This window comes from Phaenicophaeus curvirostris, chromosome 12 (genome assembly GCF_032191515.1).
Source record: "Phaenicophaeus curvirostris isolate KB17595 chromosome 12, BPBGC_Pcur_1.0, whole genome shotgun sequence".
NCBI classification, from domain to species: domain Eukaryota; kingdom Metazoa; phylum Chordata; class Aves; order Cuculiformes; family Cuculidae; genus Phaenicophaeus; species Phaenicophaeus curvirostris.
This window is the reverse complement of record NC_091403.1, coordinates 13,859,308-13,881,734: the sequence shown is the minus strand read 5'-3', so window position 1 is coordinate 13,881,734 and position 22,427 is coordinate 13,859,308. Positions and strand designations below refer to the sequence as shown.

Here is a 22,427-nt window from a genome sequence, read left to right as displayed (position 1 = left end):
GTTCATTGCCGTGTGCAGGATGGTCCTGTCTGTCTCGTTACAGGGGTACTTGGTCTCTCTAGTCATGCTACCTGCCCCTCCCCATCTGTCATGCTATAAAATCATGCACGTGCCCTAATGTGCAACCAGTAACTGTGTCTCCTGGGGCTGGGACCTTCTCAGACACTGCTGGAAGTGAAGAAGAAGCTCCTGAGAGCCCTGAGACCCTGCAGAGCTAACCTGTGCCACCCAGTCCCCTCCTCTCCCTGCAAACTGGTGTTCGGGCTCTGCCCAGTCAGCCTCACCCATAGGGAGCCAGCTCCCCAGCCTTCAGCACAGCAATCACTCTGCCCCGCTGGGTGCCAGATTCCTTCTCCAGTCCGATAACGATGATATCCCCTCCTCTCCTAGAAAAGAAACAGGGTTGATGTCACGTGTTCAGCAATGGGGACTGCTGGCAGCTAAGATCCATGTTGGGTATCCATCCTCTCTGCTGCCATCCCTCCTGCGGTTACACGACCTTTGCAGGGAAGGGGGCACTGTGATCCCGAATCCACTACAGTGACAGCCCCCCAGAACAGGCAAAAATACATTCTCAGGGTTTCTGTCAGCAGGAGGCAACAGCACCTGTCAGGGTTGTGTCTGAGCAAGAAAGCTGCTGGCTGTTCATTGCCTCCTTAGGACCAGGGAAAACAGGGCTTTGAGTCTTATCACCCACCTTCTCACTCTGCTGAAATGAATCTGGCAAGACTTCAGACGTGGCCATTCTGCTCAGCACCAGTTATCTTTAAAAAGTGGTAGAAAATCAATGTACCACTGTACTGGGAACAACATTTCTTAATGGTAGTTCGACTTTCTGGCCAGCTGAATCATACTGGGAATGCAAAATCTCCTGAATTAGCCATGGATAATATCATGTTCAGCCCAGGAGGGATTCTGATGAAGTTGCTTTGAGAAGCAACTTACTCACCTGGGGATCCATATGAGGTCTTTCACTGGAAGAATCTTGACAGCTTGGAGGTGCTGCACGTTGTCACCAGCAGACACAGCATCATGATCCAGTGAAGGCTTCAACTCATGAAATCTGTCAGACTCCTCAAAATCTGTAGAGAGCAGTGCACTGGAAGAACTTGTGGGCGAGCTGGGTAGGCTGGAGGGACACCGGGTTATCCTGTTAGGAGGCGAGGAGGAGTAGGAAGACACAGAGCAATAATCTGTGAGTGAGTCCTGGTGGTTTAGTATCTGTGTGCCAACCTCTGGGCTGTAGATAATGCTCATATCCACCAGTGCATTGTTCTCCGTGGTGCTGTGGTTTATAGGTGCTGTAGCTGGGATGGCTGTTGAAGGCTGCTGGATTGTAAACATGTCTCTGAGAGGGCTGCAGTCTCCGCAGAAGTAGCGTGCACAGAGCTGGTAGGTGGTAGCATGATACATCACCAGGAAATTGCTTTTATTGTCCAGACACCACACCACCTCTTCCCCGTGACACTCGGAGTTGCAGGCAATCGAAGTGATCACCGATGGTGGGCTGAAGGGCTCCAGCCTCCTGCTGATCTCCATCGTGGCACAGTCTATGATGAGGATGCCAGGGCCATTGCTGTACCAGACCTCTGCTCCACTGTTGGTGATCTCCATGGCCTTCACGGGGTATGGATTCTGCCGGGGGTCATCATCAGAAATGTTGAATTTGGACCGGTTTGCAGTGTGGGAGCACAGGTAGGAGCAGCTGTCCTCTGGGATGCCCTGGGACACTGAAAACACTGCTACAAGTCCATCTGACAAGCCGGCCAGCACCACATACGAGTTCTGCAAGTAAAAGAACGGATTTACTATCTGGATTCTTTACTTCTCTGCAATACAAGAGCTTTCTCTGGCTGCCTCTCACAATTCTGCAAGTGTACCAGTAACTCACCCCAAATCACTCAGTGATAACAGCAACATAAAAAGCAGTCATTACCTAGAAGCTGCTGGAGAGCCATACGCCTCTCACCCAGTATTACCTCTCTTTATTGGCAAGGGAGGACAGACGGACCTGGCAACTTTCCCTAAAGGTTAAGAAATGCAAGCTGGAGTATGTTCAGACAGCCATCACAATCCTAGGAATCCAGCTGTAGAAACCCGGCCCACTTCCAAAAAGAGTAAAGCTATTGCTATCAGTGTAGGCAGGAGAGGAGTGGAAGAAATGCAGTGAAAATGGAAAAACAGGGAGACAAACAAGAGCATACACTGATCACTCACAGGCGTCCCAATAGAGGGCACAGAAGCAGCAGCAGTTCAGCAAAGTGGCTGCCAAGTGCCATGCACAATTCTGCAGGTAGTTAAAAACCTGCTTCTAATTGTAGAGATGTGTTGGCTGCAGGAGCCACAGCCAGCACTGAGCACCAGTGCAGTGCTCTGCGGCACCGCTGCGATGGGTACTGTCACGTCCTGTGGAGGGGAGACAGCGAGGAGCCCACGGCTTGCTGGGTCCTTGACTCCTCCAGCTCATCACAGCGGTGCAAAATACTGTTAAACAGACTGGGAAATGGATCTCTCGGGAACAAAACTCCCCATGACTTTGGGTCTGTACCAGAAACTTCCCCATCTGTGAAGCAGATAAAACAATACCTACCTCAAAGGCTTTTGTATTTCCTCCCTGAGGAGCAATAAATTCTAAAAAAAGACCCTTTGCCCAGGGCTTTTTTGCTGTTGTTAAAATCTGGTCGGACTAAAGCAAAGCGAACAGAACCAGACAGAACATCGCCAGCTGAACCGACACGACCTCACCCCTCGGCAGCCCCGCTGTGGCAGGGAGCTCTGCTTCCCGGCACGCCTGGGACGCTGCCCACCTTTGCGAGATGGGACAGGGACCCCATGTCACCCTCTGTTGCTCATAAATCAAGGGAAATCCTGTGCCCTTTTGAGGTTCTTGGCCATGCCAGCCCAGGTTGCTTAAATCTGTAGAGGCCACAATCAGTACCTTGAATTGCTCTCAGACACCAAAGGGCAGATATCATAATGGTAACTATTCATGTAATTCACAGCACTGTTTGCAAGGCTCATTAAGAGTCTTGGACAAAAAAATGCTATCTGCATACAAAGTATGAGTAAAACCATGAGTGCGCTCAGCTTGTATGACTAATCCAAATCACGGCAGAATTTTACTGTAATGGGAAAAAATAGGGAAGCAAGTGGAAAGTTGTGAAATGGGACTTGGACTTCAACTCAGTCCAGACCCTATTCTCCAACCACTAATTAAAATAAACCCAAATAGCCTGCAGTGTTTGGTGCCGTTTCCCTGCTGCCATGTGGATCTGGTGCAAAGGCTCCTGGATATGGGTTTGCCAGGGAGTTCCATCAAAAGGTTGGAACGTGGCATGATGCTTTGCACAAGCTGGGTTTTGGGTTACTTTTTCTTTGGAAAGGAGGTCAATTATTTTATACAGAACAAAACAAAGCAGAACAGCCCACATTTCTCTAGTGAAAATGGTCCAACTTCTTTCAATCCAAAGGGCTTTGCACAATAGGTATTTTTTACGAAAAATGGAAAATTTAAATTGAAATGGGAGTATCTGAAATTAACCATAATGTGGGTACGGCAACCTGAACTGCCCCTAATGTGATACAGGACACTAAAAGTCTTCGGAGATCTCTATTTTGTCACCTTTGAATTAAAAATGCTGAATTATCCAACCATAATTTTCACCAAAAATATTCTGATTGCTTTGCTTAGTGTCAGCTACTGCAGAAGAGAATTCAAATTCCTCTCTGGGTTCCATAGGCAAAATTTCCCCTGCATTGGGCAATCGGCACCATAACGGGGCAGAACTGCGTCAGCGATCCCCACCCAGCTTTATTGGTAATAACGACTCTGTCAAATTCTATCCTGTCTGGAATACCACAATGGTGGAAGCAAATCTGGAAGGTATTTTATGCTTTGGGGCACTTACTACTCAGAGCCCTGGCTATCAGGACCTGTTTCGATCCAGCCCCTGTTGCTATCTCTCTGTTTAGGAAAGAAGGAGCAGGAACTCAAGTGCTGAGAAATGCCCTCAACCTGCCAAGGTTGCCTGACCCAGATGAAGGTGTGACCCATTTCACAGAAGATCACGTCAAAGGCCACCCACCTCTGAGTGCCACTGACTCACTAGACTTTAGACTTTATTAGGTGCTGGTGCACCCGGACAGTGAGGCAAAACTCTACCAGTCAGAGTATTACAACAGTGACCAAAGGCAGGCAGGGCAGGAGCCTCCAGAAACCTTAAGTAACTTTCTCAGAATTCATTTTCAACATTTGGGCTCCGCCAAGAGCCAACAAAAACACACAGCAACAAAACTGCATTTGAAGTCTCCATCCTGCCAGAAGTCCCGCTGTGCCAGGGAGGAAGGCTGTGGAGTGGGACTGTGACGGTATGTGATGTGCAGGAGATGAGCTGGCTCCAGACGTCCTGTCCTTGCAGCTAAGGACAGCGCAAGGCTCTGAGCTGCCAGGACGGCTGCTGCGAGCAGGTTAAAAAAAAATACAGCCCCTGACACCACAGCCTGGGTCACCTCCTCCTCTCTTCCCCACAGGGTCTGGCACTGCTGGCAGCAAACGCCACAGTAGGCTGCAGCCTTTAAATGATGCTTTTGTTTTTGTGAGTTCCAGGTTTTTGCAAGAGGCCAGAGGCTTGCGCCCATTCAGGTTTTTCTGTAAGGATGCTGCAAACCATTTCAGAAAGTATCGTGTTTTGCTCTTTTTAATCTGTTCGCTTATTTGGGTTTTTTTTCTGAAAAGAAATGTACTGAAAATTTTATTGTTTGCCACAAACAAGGATATTGGTGACAGAAAGCATGCAACAGAATAACAACAATTAAATTGTACAAGACTTTTCCTTAGCGGGTGAGTTTTGGATTCTGGGCCCCTCTCTGCTGCTTTTAAATTTCCATGATGCTTCCTTTGGATGAGAAACCAAGTTTTGGAAACTATTTCTTTTGGACCAGTCTTCCCAAGGCAGTCATAAAGAATTCCCCTTCCCAGCAACATCCCTCTGACTGCAAGTTACCTCACATCTCATCAGTTAAAGGTTTTCTTCCCAGGGAAATGCGAGCAATTCTTTTCTCTGCTGGACAATAATGATTGTGTGATAACTCTGATACAGCTCGCTGCGGCCTACAGTGAGTTTGAAAAGTGTAAGTTTTCCACTTAGCCTTGCTGGAAGAACTGGCTGTTTCAAAAAATGGTTTAGTTTCTTGCCAACCTGGTCTGTACATCCCTATGGATGCTGCTCTGGCTATTTCACTGCCAAACTCATTCATAGAAAGGAGAGAGGAAAAAGTAAGTCCAATAAACTAAGAAGGGATGTGGATTTCTGAAAGGTTGGGTAGGGTCGGGGGAGGAAGGGAGGTGTCTAGACTCAATATTGCTATTGTAGGGCCTGGCATTATTTATGACATTTTCTAGGCAAGCCACAAACTGAAAATAGAAACCAGGAGACATAAAGCCACTCGCAAACCCTGAGGAATGGCTTTGCAAGCTGTATGACAGTGGAAAAGCTGAAAGTGAAAGACTCATTCGACTGCCCTGGACGAAAACCTCAGGCAGCATGAAAAAGAAATTTGCCCTACACACCAGAAATGAAACTCTATGGTGGAGAAATGCTGCAGGTCTGGGAGCCAAAGAAAGCCGACAGATTGTAGCCTCCCGGCGGGTGAAATTCATCCCTGTGCCAACTTTAGATCTATGCCCTACTTTAGTCCTACTTACACCATGTTTGGAAGTGAAGCAGTACACCTTACACTAACCATCTGCCTCAGATTCAGTTTACAGTGATGCAGCATTCTGAGCAAACGAGTCAGAAATGGACAGTAACGCAGAACGGGCATGTGGTATAAAACAGCTCCACTGTCACTCAGAGAGCTGCTCCATATCGAGCTTTTGGACACATACTAGTCTGCTGGCATTTGGAAAAACTACACAGCTAACAATAATGTTGGGATATAATTATATGTTTTTACTTGAGGTGACTGTAAGCAAAACTGGAGATAATTTAGCCCAAACCCAGTTTTTATTCATCTCCCAAGACCTGCCCGCAATAGGCAGACATGTCAGATTTCTCTTGCCAGTAACTGAATGTTAGCAATTCCAGAACTACACAGATACTACATAACTTTTGTTATTACCCATAAGAGGCAGCTCTTAGACTGCCTGTATTATCTAACTGTTCTCATTCAAAACCAAAACGAAGTGTGGCTGAGCCAAGATGATATTTAAAGATGATGGTGCACACAAATGACAGCATGCACCCACATGAGGAAGAGTGAGTACCACAGCTAGGAAATACCCATTCGTCTTTAGTAGCTAACAAATCTTTATTCTAATTATTGTTTCATGTCTCCTCTACTTTGCTTGATCAGCTTAAACCCTGTCTCTCAGTGATGTGGAAACGCAGCTGGAAAACTTCCTCGCAGAGGAATTTGATCTATTTTGACTATTTTCCCAGCAGGCTTGGAAGGGCCAGCTTTAGTCCCCTGACTCAGGTTCTTGCCCACACCTCCGTCTTCTGGCAGAGGCACAGAGCCCTGGAAATCTTCTCCTTACACTGCCAAAATGTTCCTGGGCATTGGAAGTCCTTCAACACTGGCTAGTGACAAGCCACGCAAACCCTGGCAGCTCAGCCTGGCAGCAGATGGCTTAGTCTCACTAAATGCCCCTTTTCCTTTAGGTGCCTCCTTACCTTTTTGACAACAGGTATTACTAGGAAGCAGCTCACAGCAGCGGGAGTGTCTAAACCCTTCTGTGGAGTCTTTAGAGGACACATGCCCTGCAACCCATACACAGAAATCTTCTGGTCCTGTGAAAGAGCATACAAAATTCTATAAATTTCAATCATCTTCCATGCTTTTCATATTTTGATACCTGTACAAGATCGAATTGCCTCCAAAACCAATTTCCACTTGTATTTTTTGATATCCAAAGCCTGGCTCTCTCTCTGTTTTCCCTGGAGAGCATTTGCTTGTCTGTGGGTAGAAAGCAGGCACTGCCTTACCCCGAATGAGTTGTGGGCAGTATATGCACTATCCAAATGCCACCAAAATCACCACTATAAGTGTTTTATCACCACATCTAAAAGTAGCATTTGACAACCCCAAATCCATTTCTTGTAATAATTTTTGAAACTCTTCCAAAAATAGATTAAAGGGACCAGTTCTGTTCCTCCCCCAATCTGAAATATGTCAAGACAATTGAAACATATTGTATGTTATTTTGCATTAATCTGTCAATTCAAGAAAAGCTAGTGTTACATTGCATGTGGGATAACACCTGCTCCACAACTTGTAAATCTACTAAACTGACATAGAGCACTCCCTTTGGGGAACAGCAACACCTTTCATTTTGATCAAAAAGATGGGATGTAACATGCAATACAATTTTTAAATTGTAACTTTTCTATGCTTGTTGTTATGAAAAAAATAGGAATATTTGAACTTTACCTCAATTTGGGAACAGAAAAAGTCAAAATATCTTATTTTCCTACAAGGGAAAAAAAGATCTATATTCTCACTTAGTTCCAGCATCCATGCTAGGGCGGAGTGAATTAAGCAACACAAAATACTTATTCAACAAGCATGGCCTCTTTTCCCCTTTCTGAAACACAGAACTTTGGGAACATTTCAGTTTGTTTCAGCTATTTTTGTTTGTTTTCTGTCAAATGATTGTGTCAGAACCGGTTGACACATAACACAGCCCTTTCTGATAGGAGGGCAAGGGCTCTGAGGGATAAACCAGCCATGCCCTCTCACTCTTATCTTTTCAGCTGTGGTGAACACAAAACTTGGGTACCCATTTCCCACCAACTTTCAAATCCCTCAGGCCCCTTTCAAAGCCCCACCCTTAAACGCATGGTTTCTTTCACTGGTTCCCTTTATCGCTTACAGATAAGGACATTTCCCAGATGCAGCTCTGGGTACAGATAGGCTATAATCTGACAAGTTTTGCCTCAGAAAGACAAGTTTCCCACGATCGCTTTAAACACCAGGAGACATGATTTTGATCTAGGTATCAGCTAAGTAACAGGCAGAAACAATACAGTCGGAGACAGCAAAATCCTGCTGCTCATCTGAGACACCCATTGTCTCAAATGCTCTTAGCTTTACTAATTTAATAGGCTCTTTCTCTTCATTTGTGTCTCTTCTAATGAGACCCCTCTTGAGCAGGGCACTGAAGAGCAGGCAATGCTCACCTCCGTGGCAGCCCACAGGGCGTTCTGAAATTTTAGTTGGCAGCATAGCTTCATTCCTGGGCAGCTCATCCTCTCCACTTCTATGACTCCTTTCTCTGGATTCACCACTGTGTAGTTTCTGAAAGGAGCAAATAACAATTTCCTATAGCCAACATTCAGCCTGCTGCAGGATAGTACTGGCCAAGCCCTAACGTGACTGTCCAGATCTAGATGCTGCTGCAAGGATCTACACCCCTCCGGATAATCGTCTCAAAGGAAGAGAAATGCAGATGTGCCATGGCTCTTCCTCAGGGGGCAGATAGGCAATTGCTTCTGTGAAGATTTAAACGCAGCTATCCGACTTTGCACAGAAATGGATTAGGAGAACTTACGTGGTTTGTTACAATAATTCAGCTGTGAGACAAATAGCTCCAACTGAATAGCAGTAATTAATAGCTGGGAGGTCTTAGCCCATCTTGCCTGTTAGGTTCTCAAGAGAATATGTGCTTGTTCTCCAAATTCACTGCCTCAGTATTATCTGGCTTCATTTCTTATTCTAGTACATAAACAAAGCAGCATGATTCTTACAAATAAGAGCAAAGATCTGTAACCTGATAAAGTAATTTACAAATACGAGTAATTAATATTTTGTAACTAATATGATTTTGTTTGTTTGGGAAGGTTTATAGGGTTTTGGGTATTTGAACAATAACTGGATATTCACAACCACATCTGTGAGCCCCAGATGTTTTACCAACTGTGGCACAAGCAATTATACATCCTGAGATCCATCACTTTTAAGAAATTTGTTATTCAGCAGTCTCCAGCAAGTGGATTGTCCAGTCAGGAAGCAGATTCACTGAGATACATTGCTGTGAATATTTGGACATCATCCATGCATTCAAAATAAATCTGTGAGTCCCATGTGTTTTCACCAGTTTTAGCAGGAATAGTTACACTGTCTGCTCTGAATGACTGGCCAGGCACCACAAACAGCAAAGTAAATAGTTCATGAACATATCACGTACCTTTCCCATTAGGTTAATGCTTACAAATAATGAACACATTAATATAAATTTCACATCATTTTGTGAATGTTTCCAAATAAGATTTTGGCTATAAAAATCACTAACATCCATAAAAATAATCCTAACTAGCCATGGGTCATGTGGCTGAGCAAAATACCATCATCTCACTCACAATTTAATAACATTTAAAGCACATGCCTATTCAGTATAGCACACATTTTACTGGAAGTATACACTTGGATGCACACACAGCTTCAGGCATGTGGTTAACTCCCAATGATTTCAATAGGATTTAAGCATGTGCTTAATTGCTTTGCAGAACAGAGATGGAACTGCAGTCTCATTAGGAAAGGTTTAGTGTTAAATGGCCTCATTAGGAAAGGCAGAACACGTCTGTTCTCATGTGCAAATGCCTCATCCTGTGTGTGTGAATCATTACACCACCCTAATCTTCTCCTCATATTAACTGAAGCAGAGTTAAGCTCATTAAATATCCTTTATAAAGCAACCACTGTTCCCAATTAAAAGAGTTTGGGAAAACAGTGTTCACTGTATCCTTGGCAAACACCCAAATTCACTTTCACCTTCTTTACCTCCCTCCCAGAGGTGTAAGTGAAGAAGCTGAAGGAGTTTTTCTTAAAAAGAAAAAAGCAAGCAAATACTAATATGAGCCTCCTCACCTGGTGTCTTCCTTTCCATCCCAGAACACCACAGTGTACTCCTGTCCTTGGGAACAGAAGAAGGAAGACTGCTTCCCACAGGACAGCAGGTACATGAATGTTGCAAAGGTAGGATCTTTCATCTGTCCTACCACAGAAATGGCCAGTGGACGCTGTGGGGAAAGGAAAAGAGGAAGACGGTTACACAAGAAAGCTGGAGGTCCAGATGAAACAGAAGAACCATAATAATCATTACTTGTAAAAGCTATAGACCAAGAAGTAGGACTTCTTTAATAAACAATTCTGCTGTTTTCTCAAATCTGAATGAAACTCTCCTTATAAATCCCACTTCATTGGTTCTTAGCATCCTCTATATCCCAGACACTGAAGCCAAATCTCTTCTGTACTTCCCTGGTTTGGTCTGTAATTCTCTTACACATTCTATTGAAGAATTTCTGCAGGGTTATAAATTTTGAAAGCTGACCCACTGTCATGGCTGTTTGTGAGTCAAGCTGACCTTTGTTTGAAGGACAGCAGCTCTGAAACACCAACTTGCAATTAATGAAAAAATGTAATGCCGCATAATGAAAGATAATAAAAAATCTTTCTACAAATATATAAATAATAAAAGGCGGACTAGGGAGACCATACAGTACCTATTGGACACAGAAGGAACAACAGTGACAGGGGATGAGGAAAAGGCTGAGGTACTTAATGCCTTCTTTGCCTCAGTCTTTAGTTGTAAGAAGGGTCGTTCCGTCTGTGTACAAACCCAGGAGCTAGAGGAGCATAATGAGGCTCCCATGATCCAAGAGGAGGTGGTCAGAGCCTTGTTAGCCCAACTAGACACCCACAAGTCTATGGGGCCAGACGGGATTCACCCTAGGGTACTGAAGGAGCTGGCGGATGTGCTGGCCAAACCCCTTTCCATCATCTTCCAACAGTCCTGGAAGACTGGGGAAGTCCCACTGGACTGGAGGCTGGCTGATGTTGTGCCCATCTACAAGAAGGGTCGCAGGGAGGATCCAGGGAACTACAGGCCTGTCAGTCTGACCTCAGTGCCAGGGAAAGTCATGGAGCAGGTGATCTTGAGTGCTATCATGAAGCACATGCAAGAGAACCGGGTGATCAGGCCCAGTCAACATGGGTTCACAAAAGGCAGGTCTTGCCAGACTAACCTGATCGCCTTCTATGACAAAGTGACTCGGCTGCTGGACGAGGGAAAGGCTGTGGATGTGGTCTTCCTGGACTTCAGTAAAGCCTTTGACACAGTTTCTCACAGCATTCTGCTTCAGAAACTGTCAGCCTCTGGCCTGGACAGGCGCACACTCTCCTGGGTGGAAAACTGGTTGGATGGCCGGGCCCAGAGAGTGGTGGGAAATGGTGCGAAATCCAGCTGGAGGCCAGTGACAAGTGGGGTTCCCCAGGGCTCAGTGCTGGGTCCAGCCCTGTTCAATGTCTTCATCAATGACCTGGATGAAGGCATCGAGTGCACCCTTAGCAAGTTTGCAGACGACACTAAGCTGGGTGGAAGTGTCGATCTGCTGGAGGGTAGAGAAGCTCTGCAAAGGGATCTGGACAGGCTGGACCACTGGGCTGAGTCCAATGGCATGAGGTTTAACAAGGCCAAATGCCGGGTCCTGCACTTGGGGCACAACAACCCTATGCAGTGCTACAGACTAGGAGAAGTCTGTCTAGAAAGCTGCCTGGAGGAGAGGGACCTGGGGGTGTTGGTTGACAACCAACTGAATATGAGCCAGCAGTGTGCCCAGGTGGCCAAGAAGGCCAATGGCATCTTGGCTTGTATCAGAAACGGCGTGACCAGCAGGTCCAGGGAGGTTATCCTCCCTCTGTACTCGGCACTGGTGAGACTGCTCCTCGAATACTGTGTTCAGTTCTGGGCCCCTCACCACAAGAAGGATGTTGAGGCTCTGGAACGAGTCCAGAGAAGAGCAACAAACCTGGTGAAGGGGCTGGAGAACAGGCTTTATGAAGAGCAGCTGAGAGAGCTGGGGCTGTTTAGCCTGGAGAAGAGGAGGCTGAGGGGTGACCTCATTGCTCTCTACAACTACCTGAAAGGAGGTTGTGGAGAGGAGGGTGCTGGCCTCTTCTCCCAAGTGACAGGGGACAGGACAAGAGGGAATGGCCTCAAGCTCCACCAGGGGAGGTTTAGGCTGGACGTTAGGAAAAAATTCTTTACAGAAAGGGTCATTGGGCACTGGAACAGGCTGCCCAGGGAGGTGGTTGAGTCACCTTCCCTGGAGGTGTTTAAGGCACCTTCCCTGGAGGTGTTTAAGGCACGGGTGGACAAGGTGCTGAGGGATATGGTTTAGAGTTTGATAGGAACGGTTGGACTCGATGATCCGGTGGGTCTCTTCCAACCTGGTGATTCTGTGTGATTCTGTGATAATCCTTTTTTTGTACTTTGAACCTTTTCCTTCCTCATACTGCCTTTTATAATCCTGGGGGGGGGGTGGGGGGTTAAAAGTTTTTCCAGTTATATTCACAGCATGATACTGTAGCTGTTTCTAGAAATTATGGGTAATGTCTTACCCTGCTGAAATCAATAGCCTAACTGCCACTGACATCAAGGGACCTTCACAGCATCGTGGGTGTCTAAGGCCACCAATCTGCCATTGTTTCATTCACAAAACTCTCATTTAAGTCAAAAGAAGTTCTGGGCCAAATCAGCAGGAGGGGTAAATGGGCAACTGAGCTGTTCTGCTACACAGAGAGCAAGCTCAGCTTTCCTGCATAAATGGACTACCAGATTCCTGTAGCTACAAGATAAGAAAACACTGATCACAAGGGTTCTTTTATACCTTTTCTGGCTTTGTGTCCCAGCACTCCATCATGAGCGCCTGCATCCTATATAGCTGCACCTCTTCCGGCTGCCCAAGAACAGGACGGATCCCTTTAGACAGCTTCTTTGCAATCTGGAGCTGATGTTGTCCCAGCACAGGCCGCTGACCAGACAGCAGCTCATACAGGACCATCCCATAAGAGAACATGTCGACCTAGAGGCAGCAGCAGAGAAAAAGAAAACAAGGGAAAACCTTCCTTGGTGGATAAAGAGGAGAGCAAGGAAGGCTACGGTGGGAAAGCTGGTGCTGCACACCATGTATGTAGAGCGGAATTCAGCCCCACGCATGAAGCCAGCCACACAGAACTGTCACCCAGGGGTTGTTCCCATGCATACATCACAGTTACCTTCTCATCGTAGACGATGCGAGGCCTGATCTCAGGAGCTTGGTAGCCTGGTGTACCTTCCACGCCAAGCGCGCCTTCGTGGAATGACTGCCGGGAGATCCCGTAGTCAGAGAGCTTGATGTTGACGTGCTCTTTGACATCCAGGGACCACACCAAAATATTGTCTGACTTCAGATCACAGAAGATGATGTTTTTCTTATGCAGGTAGGCAAGGCCTGTTACAATCTGATACGCTATTTTGTGTGTCAGCATGTGTCCCAGGGGCACAAAGGAAGATCCTGGCACAAAGGAACAGCCTGTCTTCAGTACTTGTAATAACTACTTTTTTTTTTCCCTTTCTCTTTTATAATCCAGAGCAATAACTAACAACCTTTTAAAATATCACTCAATGCCATGATTTGAAATGACAGTGTTCGTATTACTATACATGTCTGACAGTTCTATTAGATTCTTTTTACAAACCCTTCCACTTTTAGACCACTAAACCTTCTGTTGAAAATTAGTGTTTGAACGTTGACACAAAGCCAAGGTGCCAAGAAAGTCAGATGGACTCAACCTATCACAGAGTTTGTGTCATTCATTTGACAGTGACAGACATACAGATGAGACACTCATCTGCACGGGGGAAGAACACAGCATCGCCCACACAGCACTGAAGTGAGATGCACTTATAAGTTGCAGAGAAATTGAAAATCTAGGTCCCCAAAGTAGTTTTGAAAATCCTGAGTATACATGTTTAATAGGTTCTCAAAGGTAATTCCATCTCCACTTCCCCTAGTCTGGAAAAAAATCTCCTTCAGTAAATCAAGCAGTAATTTAAATGTTGTTGACCATTTGTCACCACCATGACTCAGAGAGTGAGTTCTCCCGGGAGAGAGACCCTGCTTTTACCTTTGGAGTTTTCAGACAATACAGTGGTGAGGCTGCCCAGAGGGGCCAGCTCTAGGGCAAAGCAGAGAGGATGGATACTGATGCCAATGAGGGAGACGATGCAGGGGTGCTGCAGCGAGTGGAGCATGCTGGCTTCCTGGCGGAATTCTGAGAAGTTTTTCATGGCGTCCATGGCTCTCAGGTGTTTCAGCATGGTATCTGGCAAGACACACAACCCCTTTCTCACTCTCCAGCTGAGAGACCAAGTCAGAAACTCTTTGGAAGGTGTTAAACACTGAGCAAATGCCACAGGAGGAAGACATACAATGGGGTTGTCCCAACAGCAGGGCTTCACGTTGCATCCTCATGTTGATGCATGAGCTGCTACCAGACATTGACTATAAGCAGGATATATACGACTGCATGAGAAAGCAAGTGCTCCCTTGGTCCTTCAACACCAACCTCGAGTGTTATCTGGCACTCACTGTTCTCATACATCACTTGGATGACTTTGTAAAACTCATGCTGTGCTTTTTAAAGCAGGGACTCTCTGGGTGTGGATTGCAGACCCTTTGGTGGAAGGAATCTTCCCTAACCTTTCTCAGCTGCCCTGCAGAAGCAGGACCCTTCAGAGTAACTGTCCTTCTGCTATGGGACACCACAGGCTGTTCAGGCAGGTCTGGCCTTTCCCAAGGTTATCTGTCACTTGGACAGCATCTGACCTCCTCCACAGCTCAGGGCTTTCACTCCCATGACAAAAATGGGGGAAGTGAGGTGCTTTCGCTTTTCCCTTGCCTACGGACAAGCCTGCTCTGCTGGCATCTGGCGCTCGACAGCCAGCATGTACAGTACGAGAGCCTGTCTCTGCCTGGCAGGCTGAGGTGGCTTTCCAGTTTCCTTACTGTAGCTGCTGGCACAGACGGAGTACAACACTTATCCAGAGATAGAGACCCACAAGTGCTCAGTGCAAATCCATGCACATCCACGCTTCTCATTGCCAAATAGCTTGGGAGCAGGAGATGAAATCTCACCTCCCACCCCAGCCAAGTGCTCTGCCTTGGCACCCTATGAGTTCACCCATTGACCTGCAGGAGAGAAGCTTCCTGCAGCACTGATGATCTCCATTGCCAAAAGTGTTTTTGTGAAGGACTCTTTGAGATGCATCCTCCTCCTCCATGCAAGCACATCAATTCTGCTATACATTTCAAAGCTCTGTTTTAACAGGTGCTACCAGCACTTCAGAGAGCGAAGGCTCTTTGGTCTTAGCTTGGGATTGCAGACTGCAAGAGCCAATTCCCAACACTGGTTCTGTGTACTGTACCTGCAGCTGAAGTGGGAGAACCTTTGCATTTTTTAATCTGAAATCTCTTCACAGCCACTGGTTTTCCTTGGTATCGTGCCCGATATATAACAGTCCCACTTCCACCCTGGCCAAGAACATTGTTTTCATTTTCACTGCATTCCAGTTTGCTATTTTCCAGGAACAGTCTGCCAAAAAGAGATTGGGTCTTTTTAATTAAAATCTCAAAGACATCGTAAATTCATGTCTTAAATGTGATTTTCATTTTCACAAATCCCTAATAGGTTCTTGTCTACTGAGAGGACTGGATCACCGAAACTACCTTGGTGATCTCAGCATGCTCTATGCTGGTTCACGTTGTACAACAGATCTCTTGCAGAAAAGAAGTAACCTGGGCAAATAGGCAAAAAAGGCTTTTTACTAATTTATCCCACAAGAAGAAAAAAGATATGGAAAGCATATAAGCTCCTTTTCCAAGCAGATGACACAGCTAGCGATATATGTACCATTTGTCTGTATTAACAATTTTGCTTCATTTACCTCCTGTTCCTCTTTTCTGTGCTGAGGAAGGACAGGATGTTTATGAACAGCCCCACACTCCGAAACCTGATTATTCAAATCAGCTTACTGTTCCCAGACCACAATTCATCATTTCCCCACTCTTCCAGAGACTACTTTTACAGCTGTTCACACTTCAAACATCTCCACTCGCCTTGTACCCGTCAAATAAATCTTGAGGAGACAGCATTGCGAGGAGGACTGTCGTGACAAGTTGATGGGATGTTTGCCCAGTAAATTGGCCTCAAGAAAGGAACAAGGGCCAGTGGGAGCACAGAAAGCTCCAACAGCAGCCAACAGGACACAGTTTGATCAAGAGGTCTCATGGCTCTGCACAGGGCACAGAAAGACCTAAGTGAGTGTGAACTGCAAGAGACATCGGTCTCCTGTCCTGCTTGCTGTCAGGAGGTCTCTTGCTCTACACAAGATAAGGGGTGTAAGACTGAACCCATCTGGGAAGGCAGTTAAGCAGCCTGAAGTTTTGGCAGTGCTGCTATGGGTAGGGAAGAGCTATTTCAGCTGTTCAGGATTGCCATAGTACTACTGCAACACAGCTAACAGCCCGCAGCCAAGCAGGAGCCTCAACTCAACGTGAATTCTCTAGTGATGTCTACATAAATTCACTCACTTACAGATTCTTCAGAACTAAAGCTGATTTCAGTGCCAATTGTGTGATGCAGCTGCAGTGCCTTTTGTTTTTGCCATATTAAAATCCCCTTTCTGGGATCCCAGAAAGACTCCAACTACAGAAAGCTCTGGCCAGAGTACTGGACAATGCAGGACAGCTGTGGCTTTAAAAATGGAAGTTCACATCGCATCACAGCGATCTCAAAGGACCGCCTGAAGTGATGACTCGGGTCAGCGCACAGTGATTGTCTAAGCAAGTGTGGTGACCACCAGGAGTGCAGTTTAGAATGAATTGCCAGAGCAGGGATTGAGAGCAGATGAATCTGTTTCCTGTGGTCAGCACGTGCCTTTAGCAGAGATAACTTAGAAAAAAAATCCAACCTGTTTGCATTAGTACACTGAAATTTAACTAAAAACTACTAAATAACATTACCTGGCAGGAAAATCGGTCATGAAAAGCTCGGGGACCAGCTCTTGCAGAGAAACAGGGATGTCAGGGTGATTAGGACACGTGATGTAGTCCAGTTCAATGGCAGTCAGCACACAGTCCTCCATGTTAAAGTATTGCGTGTCCTCTGCCCTCTCGCCACACTCATTCTCCTCTGGCTTGGAAGCTGCACAGATGTGGCAGGGCACATACTGCTCCATCAGCAATGTGCCGTCACTCTCAGTGGCTGTGAGAGCTTCAAAGCAAGCAAGCAAAGGAAAAACAACATAACCCATACAAACTGAGAAGAAACAACAACTCCTAGTGCATTCAAACATCTACAGTCAGTACTTGGTTCACTGGCTGAGGTTGGTCACATTCATAAAAGCAGCAGTTTATTCCAGTGTATTGACAGGAATAAGCAAATAGCTTTCTGCAAAGTATGCAGAGATAGCAGGGACAGTATTGAGGAGACAGGGCTGTTGATGTAACAGCTACCCTGCTTTGGTCACAGGTAATACCCAGGCTTGTGAAAAAAATATACTCAGGACGAGTAGAAATCGCAAGTACGTGAATAAAGCCTTGGAGAGAACCTCATAATTACTGAGTGTTCCTGTGCAAACTGCCTATAGGGATCATGGTATACACTAAAGAGCGTGACCGTACAGTAGAAGAATGGCAGCTGCACGGCTGCCCATGAACACCACCAGTCTCTGCTTTGCAGACAGAGAGCTGCCAGGTGGCTTCAGATGGAGACAGGCATGGGAATGGGAGTGCACTGGGGAGGCATGGCACGCTGAGCACTTCACGTGGAGGCTAGGAGTAAGCATGCATGTGCAGCACCCAAGATAGTTACACTGTCACTGTGAAGTCCCTCACAGGCAAGGTTTTCAGCTCCTCCGGGGGAAATGTGGATTCTACCAAGCCTAAACCTTTGGGAGGTTCGCACCTCTCCCACTGACTAGAGGGATTTTGTGATGATAAGCTCTATTAAATGCCTACAATTAGGCAGGGTGAATACAGGCTGTAGCCTTTGACGTCATGATTCCTCTCATGCTTCAGGGATTAATCTTATCATTATTTTAATCCAAACACAAATAAAACCTGCTTTTATCTTCATAACATGAAGATGTGAGAGTGCACAACTGCCTCCTCCAGAAAGCCTCCAATTAAGAGATTTTTGGCATTGCTTTGTAGACCAGTGTGTGACGACTAAGAACACTTCAGGTTTTGTTTTGGTTTGAAACAAAGTGTATTGGGGTTGCAAATAGCCCGCTGGGTAACAGCAGTATCTGTGCTGATCAGAGAAAAAGCAGCTGTTGGAGTCAAGGAAGTTACCTTGGCACAGAATCCTTGGTATCATATTCAATCATGCCTCTCACATCATGATTTCATAAACTATAGGGTGTTAGCAACAGTGGGCAAATGCTGATCCTAGCTGATGAGAACACGGGTTTGGCCACCATGGGACAGTGCCAAGTAGTCTGGGACAAAGCCTGTCTCTGCTATGAGCACTGGAAGAGTCTCTTCAGCTTCTATAGAAGCAGGTCCTGTTTGGACTGTTATGTTTCACCTGTGCTTGCGGTGACTGACAGGCTGAAAGACACTGTGTCTAGACCAAGATGTGCTGGCAAAGAATCTTGATCTGTCTGCAGGTTATCAGCTCTTCTCAAGCTCTATTGGCTGGAGGTTGTCAGAGCCTGAGGGGTCTTCAATTAACAGACAATAATGTGCACCCAGAGAGCTTTGTCAAAGAACCTGCTGTTAAGAAGACAATACTGCACAGAAAATTACAGTAGTTCTCTTACCAGGAAACCACTGGTCTATCAAAGAGTTGACATGATCTGTGATGAAAGCCATTGCTGAAAAGTCTCTCACTTCTGACTGGCAAATGATTTTAATTCCACCACTTTTTTTCTTCTTCCAGTTCACATCAGAGGACTCGACACTGTAAGAAAGCCAAAAGACAGCCGCATGAAGTTCTTCTGAAGTACCAGTGTCAATTAACTCTCTTTCTCAGAGGAAACCTGAGTGACATTATAATACATTGTCCATTAGCAATCAAAACAAAAAGCCATCTGGTTTTGAGGATAATTTTCAATTCAGTCTATTCTGCAAATGACTTCCAGGAGGGAATTATTGCACAGAAATGCTGGTTGCTCACAACAGGTAAATGCTGCAGAAGGTCAGACCAGAGAAAACTCTGGCCTAAGAGAACTGAGTATGATAGAGAGTTCGGACAGAAATGCCCCATACAGAATGATGGAGGGTTAGGAGCAAATCAATAATAATGCTCTAGTGGCCTAATAATAATGGTGATGATAATGATAAAACTTCCAAAAACTGCCTGGAAAAATTTGTTGACATAACAATTCTTGTGCAATTCCCACATAAAAAAAACCCCAAAACCCACAACACTTTAATACAAAGAGCTGAATCCTGTAACTCCTCAAAGTACATGTGGACATAAGGGTATGACCACGACAACGGTCCAGAATTAAGGATTCCAGCCTGTGATTTGCAATGTCTCAGTCCAAGACTCTACTCAGCCACAGACTGCCTAGAGGAACTCTGGAGAGTCACTGTGCCCTCCTGGTCTCCAAGCCTGCAACAGCACCAATGGTTCCTCCCTACCTTGCCAGGGACTGGAAGAGCAAAAGCTTCTGAAGATACCACAGAGATAGAAAAAAGTTTTTAAATGGCCACCTACTGTCTGAATTTGTGAAAGAACAGGGACAGCAGATTTTCTCCAGGCTCGCAGCCAGCAGGCACTCTGTCTTGGCCAATTTAAACTAGTTGCCCATAGTCCCTGTTGCATGCAGTCTGATAGCAGAGAAGCATGTCCATTGATTAGATTCAGTGGAAAACTCATTGACAGAAGGAAATCTTTGCATGTGAAAATGCATGATTTTATCCTGTCAAAGAGTTCTTCTCTGAGTATTGCTTTCTGCTTTCAGGCTTCTTTCAAATCTGTGGCTGCAATAACACATGAGGGTCATATATTCAGAACCACCAAACAATCAGTTATTCATCATTGTTGTCACCAGTTGTTACCAGGTGAGTTATGTATATTAAAAGAGCCTCCTCTTCTACTGATGAGTGAACATATAGCATGAGTCAGGCCCATTCATCTCCATTCAGATGACGTGTTTCATATACTCCATTAGTCCCCTGTCATGCATGCTGCATTTTGAACACAAATTACCTAAGATAGCCTCCATCAAAGGTAACGAACAGACCTTCCTGCCAGTAAACAGTGTGAGTCCTTTTGACTCTGAACGTGCTGCAGCGGTTCCTTTGCGTGCCTGTGAAGCTGTAGATGGTCACCTTTTTGTTCCTGGTCTTGGTGTTCTTCTTATTTTCAAAAAGCTGAAACAAGCAGAAAAGCACGAGAATCATTAAATTATCAAAATTTCTTATAAAGATCTTGTTTTAATCCAGCAATAAGATGACTTCATGGTTTTGCCCTTCCCAGGTGTTATCATACCTTTTCCATTAAAGAGCGACTTATGCTCATAAAAAAATTTTGCAATGGAATGAAAATACACGCAGTAAAAGTTAGTCTTGCAGCAATGGAAATATCTTTCATGCCACTCAAAAAGGAACAATTTCATACCAGTTGACAAAGTTAATTCTATAACTGTGACATTTGTTATATGAATTCTGAATTTGCAAGAGTCTTATAAACCCAAAGAAGAGCTAAACACTCTAGTGAATTATGTCTGCCCTCAATGTAGAGTTAACTTTTCCACCTGTTTCAGTGGGAGGAAGATGGCCTTTCTCCAAGACATTTCAGCACTTAGAGCAAAATGTATTTTTGTTTTTAAACCAAAGACTTAATCTGCAGAACTCCACCGTGCTCACTGCTCTAACACTTATATGTCTGCAGACTGGTCTGACGCCTGGGATCCTTTCCATTCACTTCAGCAAGGACTAGATAAGCTCCTGGCAAAGGTGCTCTAAGGCTATGTAGTGCCCATGAGGATGCAAGCACAGGGCTGCCAAGACGGCCTGTTAAAACAGGTGAAGTTATTACATGGCTTGAGAAGCCTGGAACACAGAGAATCTTCCAAAAACAGGTATCATGTTTTCCATGTCCTGTACATCAATGGCAGAACACAGTTTAAATGGATAGCTGTCAAGGAGATACCACAGCAGTAGTAAAAATATTTTGCAGATATTTAAAATGATTTCCAGTGAGGCTATGTTTTCAGATATAAGCTGCTGCAAAAATATGTCTGTAACAACATCAAAATTCACTTAGATTTCAGAGTCTTACAAACACTACTTAAATGATATGCATACCGCTTGCTCTAATATGGTGCCTGCTTGCAGTCATTATCCCATTAAGGCAACAGTCCTGTAATTTTCTTCTCATTTAAACCCATATAGATTCAGATAGCTGACTTTGGTGGAGCTGTTCCAGATCTCCACTGGCAAACAACGTGAGCAGAGTCTGGCCCACTGGAATGGTCATGGATGAGAGCTGCAGGCAGAACTCCAATTACTTGTAATTGGAGGACACTGGAGGTACTGAGAGCCTCCAGGGGATCATGTCATAAAAAGGCTGTGGAGAACGCGGGCTTTTTTTCCCCCAATGGCAACTTGTTTTTCTAAATTACACCTACTGTGAAAACAGAATCAGATTTTGATTGCAGAGTTTCACCTCTCCCTATTTACCCAAATTATGTTACTGAAGTAAGCTGGATGTGAAGAGACACCCACTTACACTTAAACTGAATAATATGTTTAGCTCTCTTCTTTTGCTTGCAGAGAGATACAGTCACCTACCTGGAGGTCCATTTCCGCCAGGCTAATTAACATTCGGGCTATGAATCTTTGCCAAAAGCCAACTGGGACAAAACTCATCTTGAAGACCCTCTGAACTGTGTTTGTGGTCTGGTGACAGAGCCCGTGGATATCTAATGCTGGCTTGGTAGGAAGCAGATGAGGGAGGAGGTAGCTGAAACACATCAAATTCAACAGCTCAAATTTTAGCTACAGCTTGTAACAGTGAGTACATTGTTACTGGATAATAAGGCGATTCAGTCTCCGAAGAGATTTTTAATGGCACAGACTACTGCATATAAAAAAGCTTTTAGACTAAAGGCTCTGCGGCAATACATGGAGAAATTCATTTACACTATGGAAGCAAGCAGAGGCAAAACAGACATTACATAATCCAGTCAAAGCTATTGGACAGGGCTAAATCTGATGTAATGAGCAGGACATTTGTGTAATCACAAATTAAATGCATTAAAATACAAGAGTCATTAGAACAGCTATGATGTTGGGACTAATTTTTTTTTTTCTTTACTACTCTGCTCTGGCAGTAAGTGGAGAATTACAGCTGTGCTCCTACGTGAAACAGAAGGTAGGTGTAAAACAGCCTACAGCGTCTCAGCTTCAGTAAGCCCAGAAGGTGGGGAAAGGAGGTGTCATGGGAGGTGGCAACAAGGCAGTTACAGGTTGCAGGGACTGGACTGCTCCGGCTGTCATCATGATCCCAGAATGAGAGCATCTTACGTGTCAACATGGCAAGGTTTCCCGCTGCATGACACTGCAACCAATGGACTCCCTGCCACATCC

General features: G+C 45.2%; 1 protein-coding gene across 4 annotated transcripts in view; it reads right to left on the bottom strand.

The window, feature by feature from the left end:
* Nucleotides 1-22,427, bottom strand: part of LRRK1 (leucine rich repeat kinase 1) — an 84,181-nt gene that overhangs the window by 3,768 nt on the left and 57,986 nt on the right. For all 4 annotated transcript variants that reach the window (XM_069867134.1, XM_069867136.1, XM_069867135.1 and 1 more), the window contains 13 exons: nucleotides 21,630-21,801; nucleotides 20,044-20,207; nucleotides 18,647-18,786; nucleotides 16,845-17,094; nucleotides 15,248-15,414; nucleotides 13,948-14,145; nucleotides 13,057-13,334; nucleotides 12,669-12,863; nucleotides 9,868-10,019; nucleotides 8,181-8,298; nucleotides 6,675-6,791; nucleotides 950-1,785; nucleotides 285-386 (listed from right to left, as the gene is read on the bottom strand). In XM_069867134.1, coding sequence (XP_069723235.1) covers nucleotides 285-386; nucleotides 950-1,785; nucleotides 6,675-6,791; nucleotides 8,181-8,298; nucleotides 9,868-10,019; nucleotides 12,669-12,863; nucleotides 13,057-13,334; nucleotides 13,948-14,145; nucleotides 15,248-15,414; nucleotides 16,845-17,094; nucleotides 18,647-18,786; nucleotides 20,044-20,207; nucleotides 21,630-21,801 — 2,889 coding nt within the window. The remainder of the gene's footprint in view (nucleotides 1-284; nucleotides 387-949; nucleotides 1,786-6,674; nucleotides 6,792-8,180; nucleotides 8,299-9,867; nucleotides 10,020-12,668; nucleotides 12,864-13,056; nucleotides 13,335-13,947; nucleotides 14,146-15,247; nucleotides 15,415-16,844; nucleotides 17,095-18,646; nucleotides 18,787-20,043; nucleotides 20,208-21,629; nucleotides 21,802-22,427) is intronic.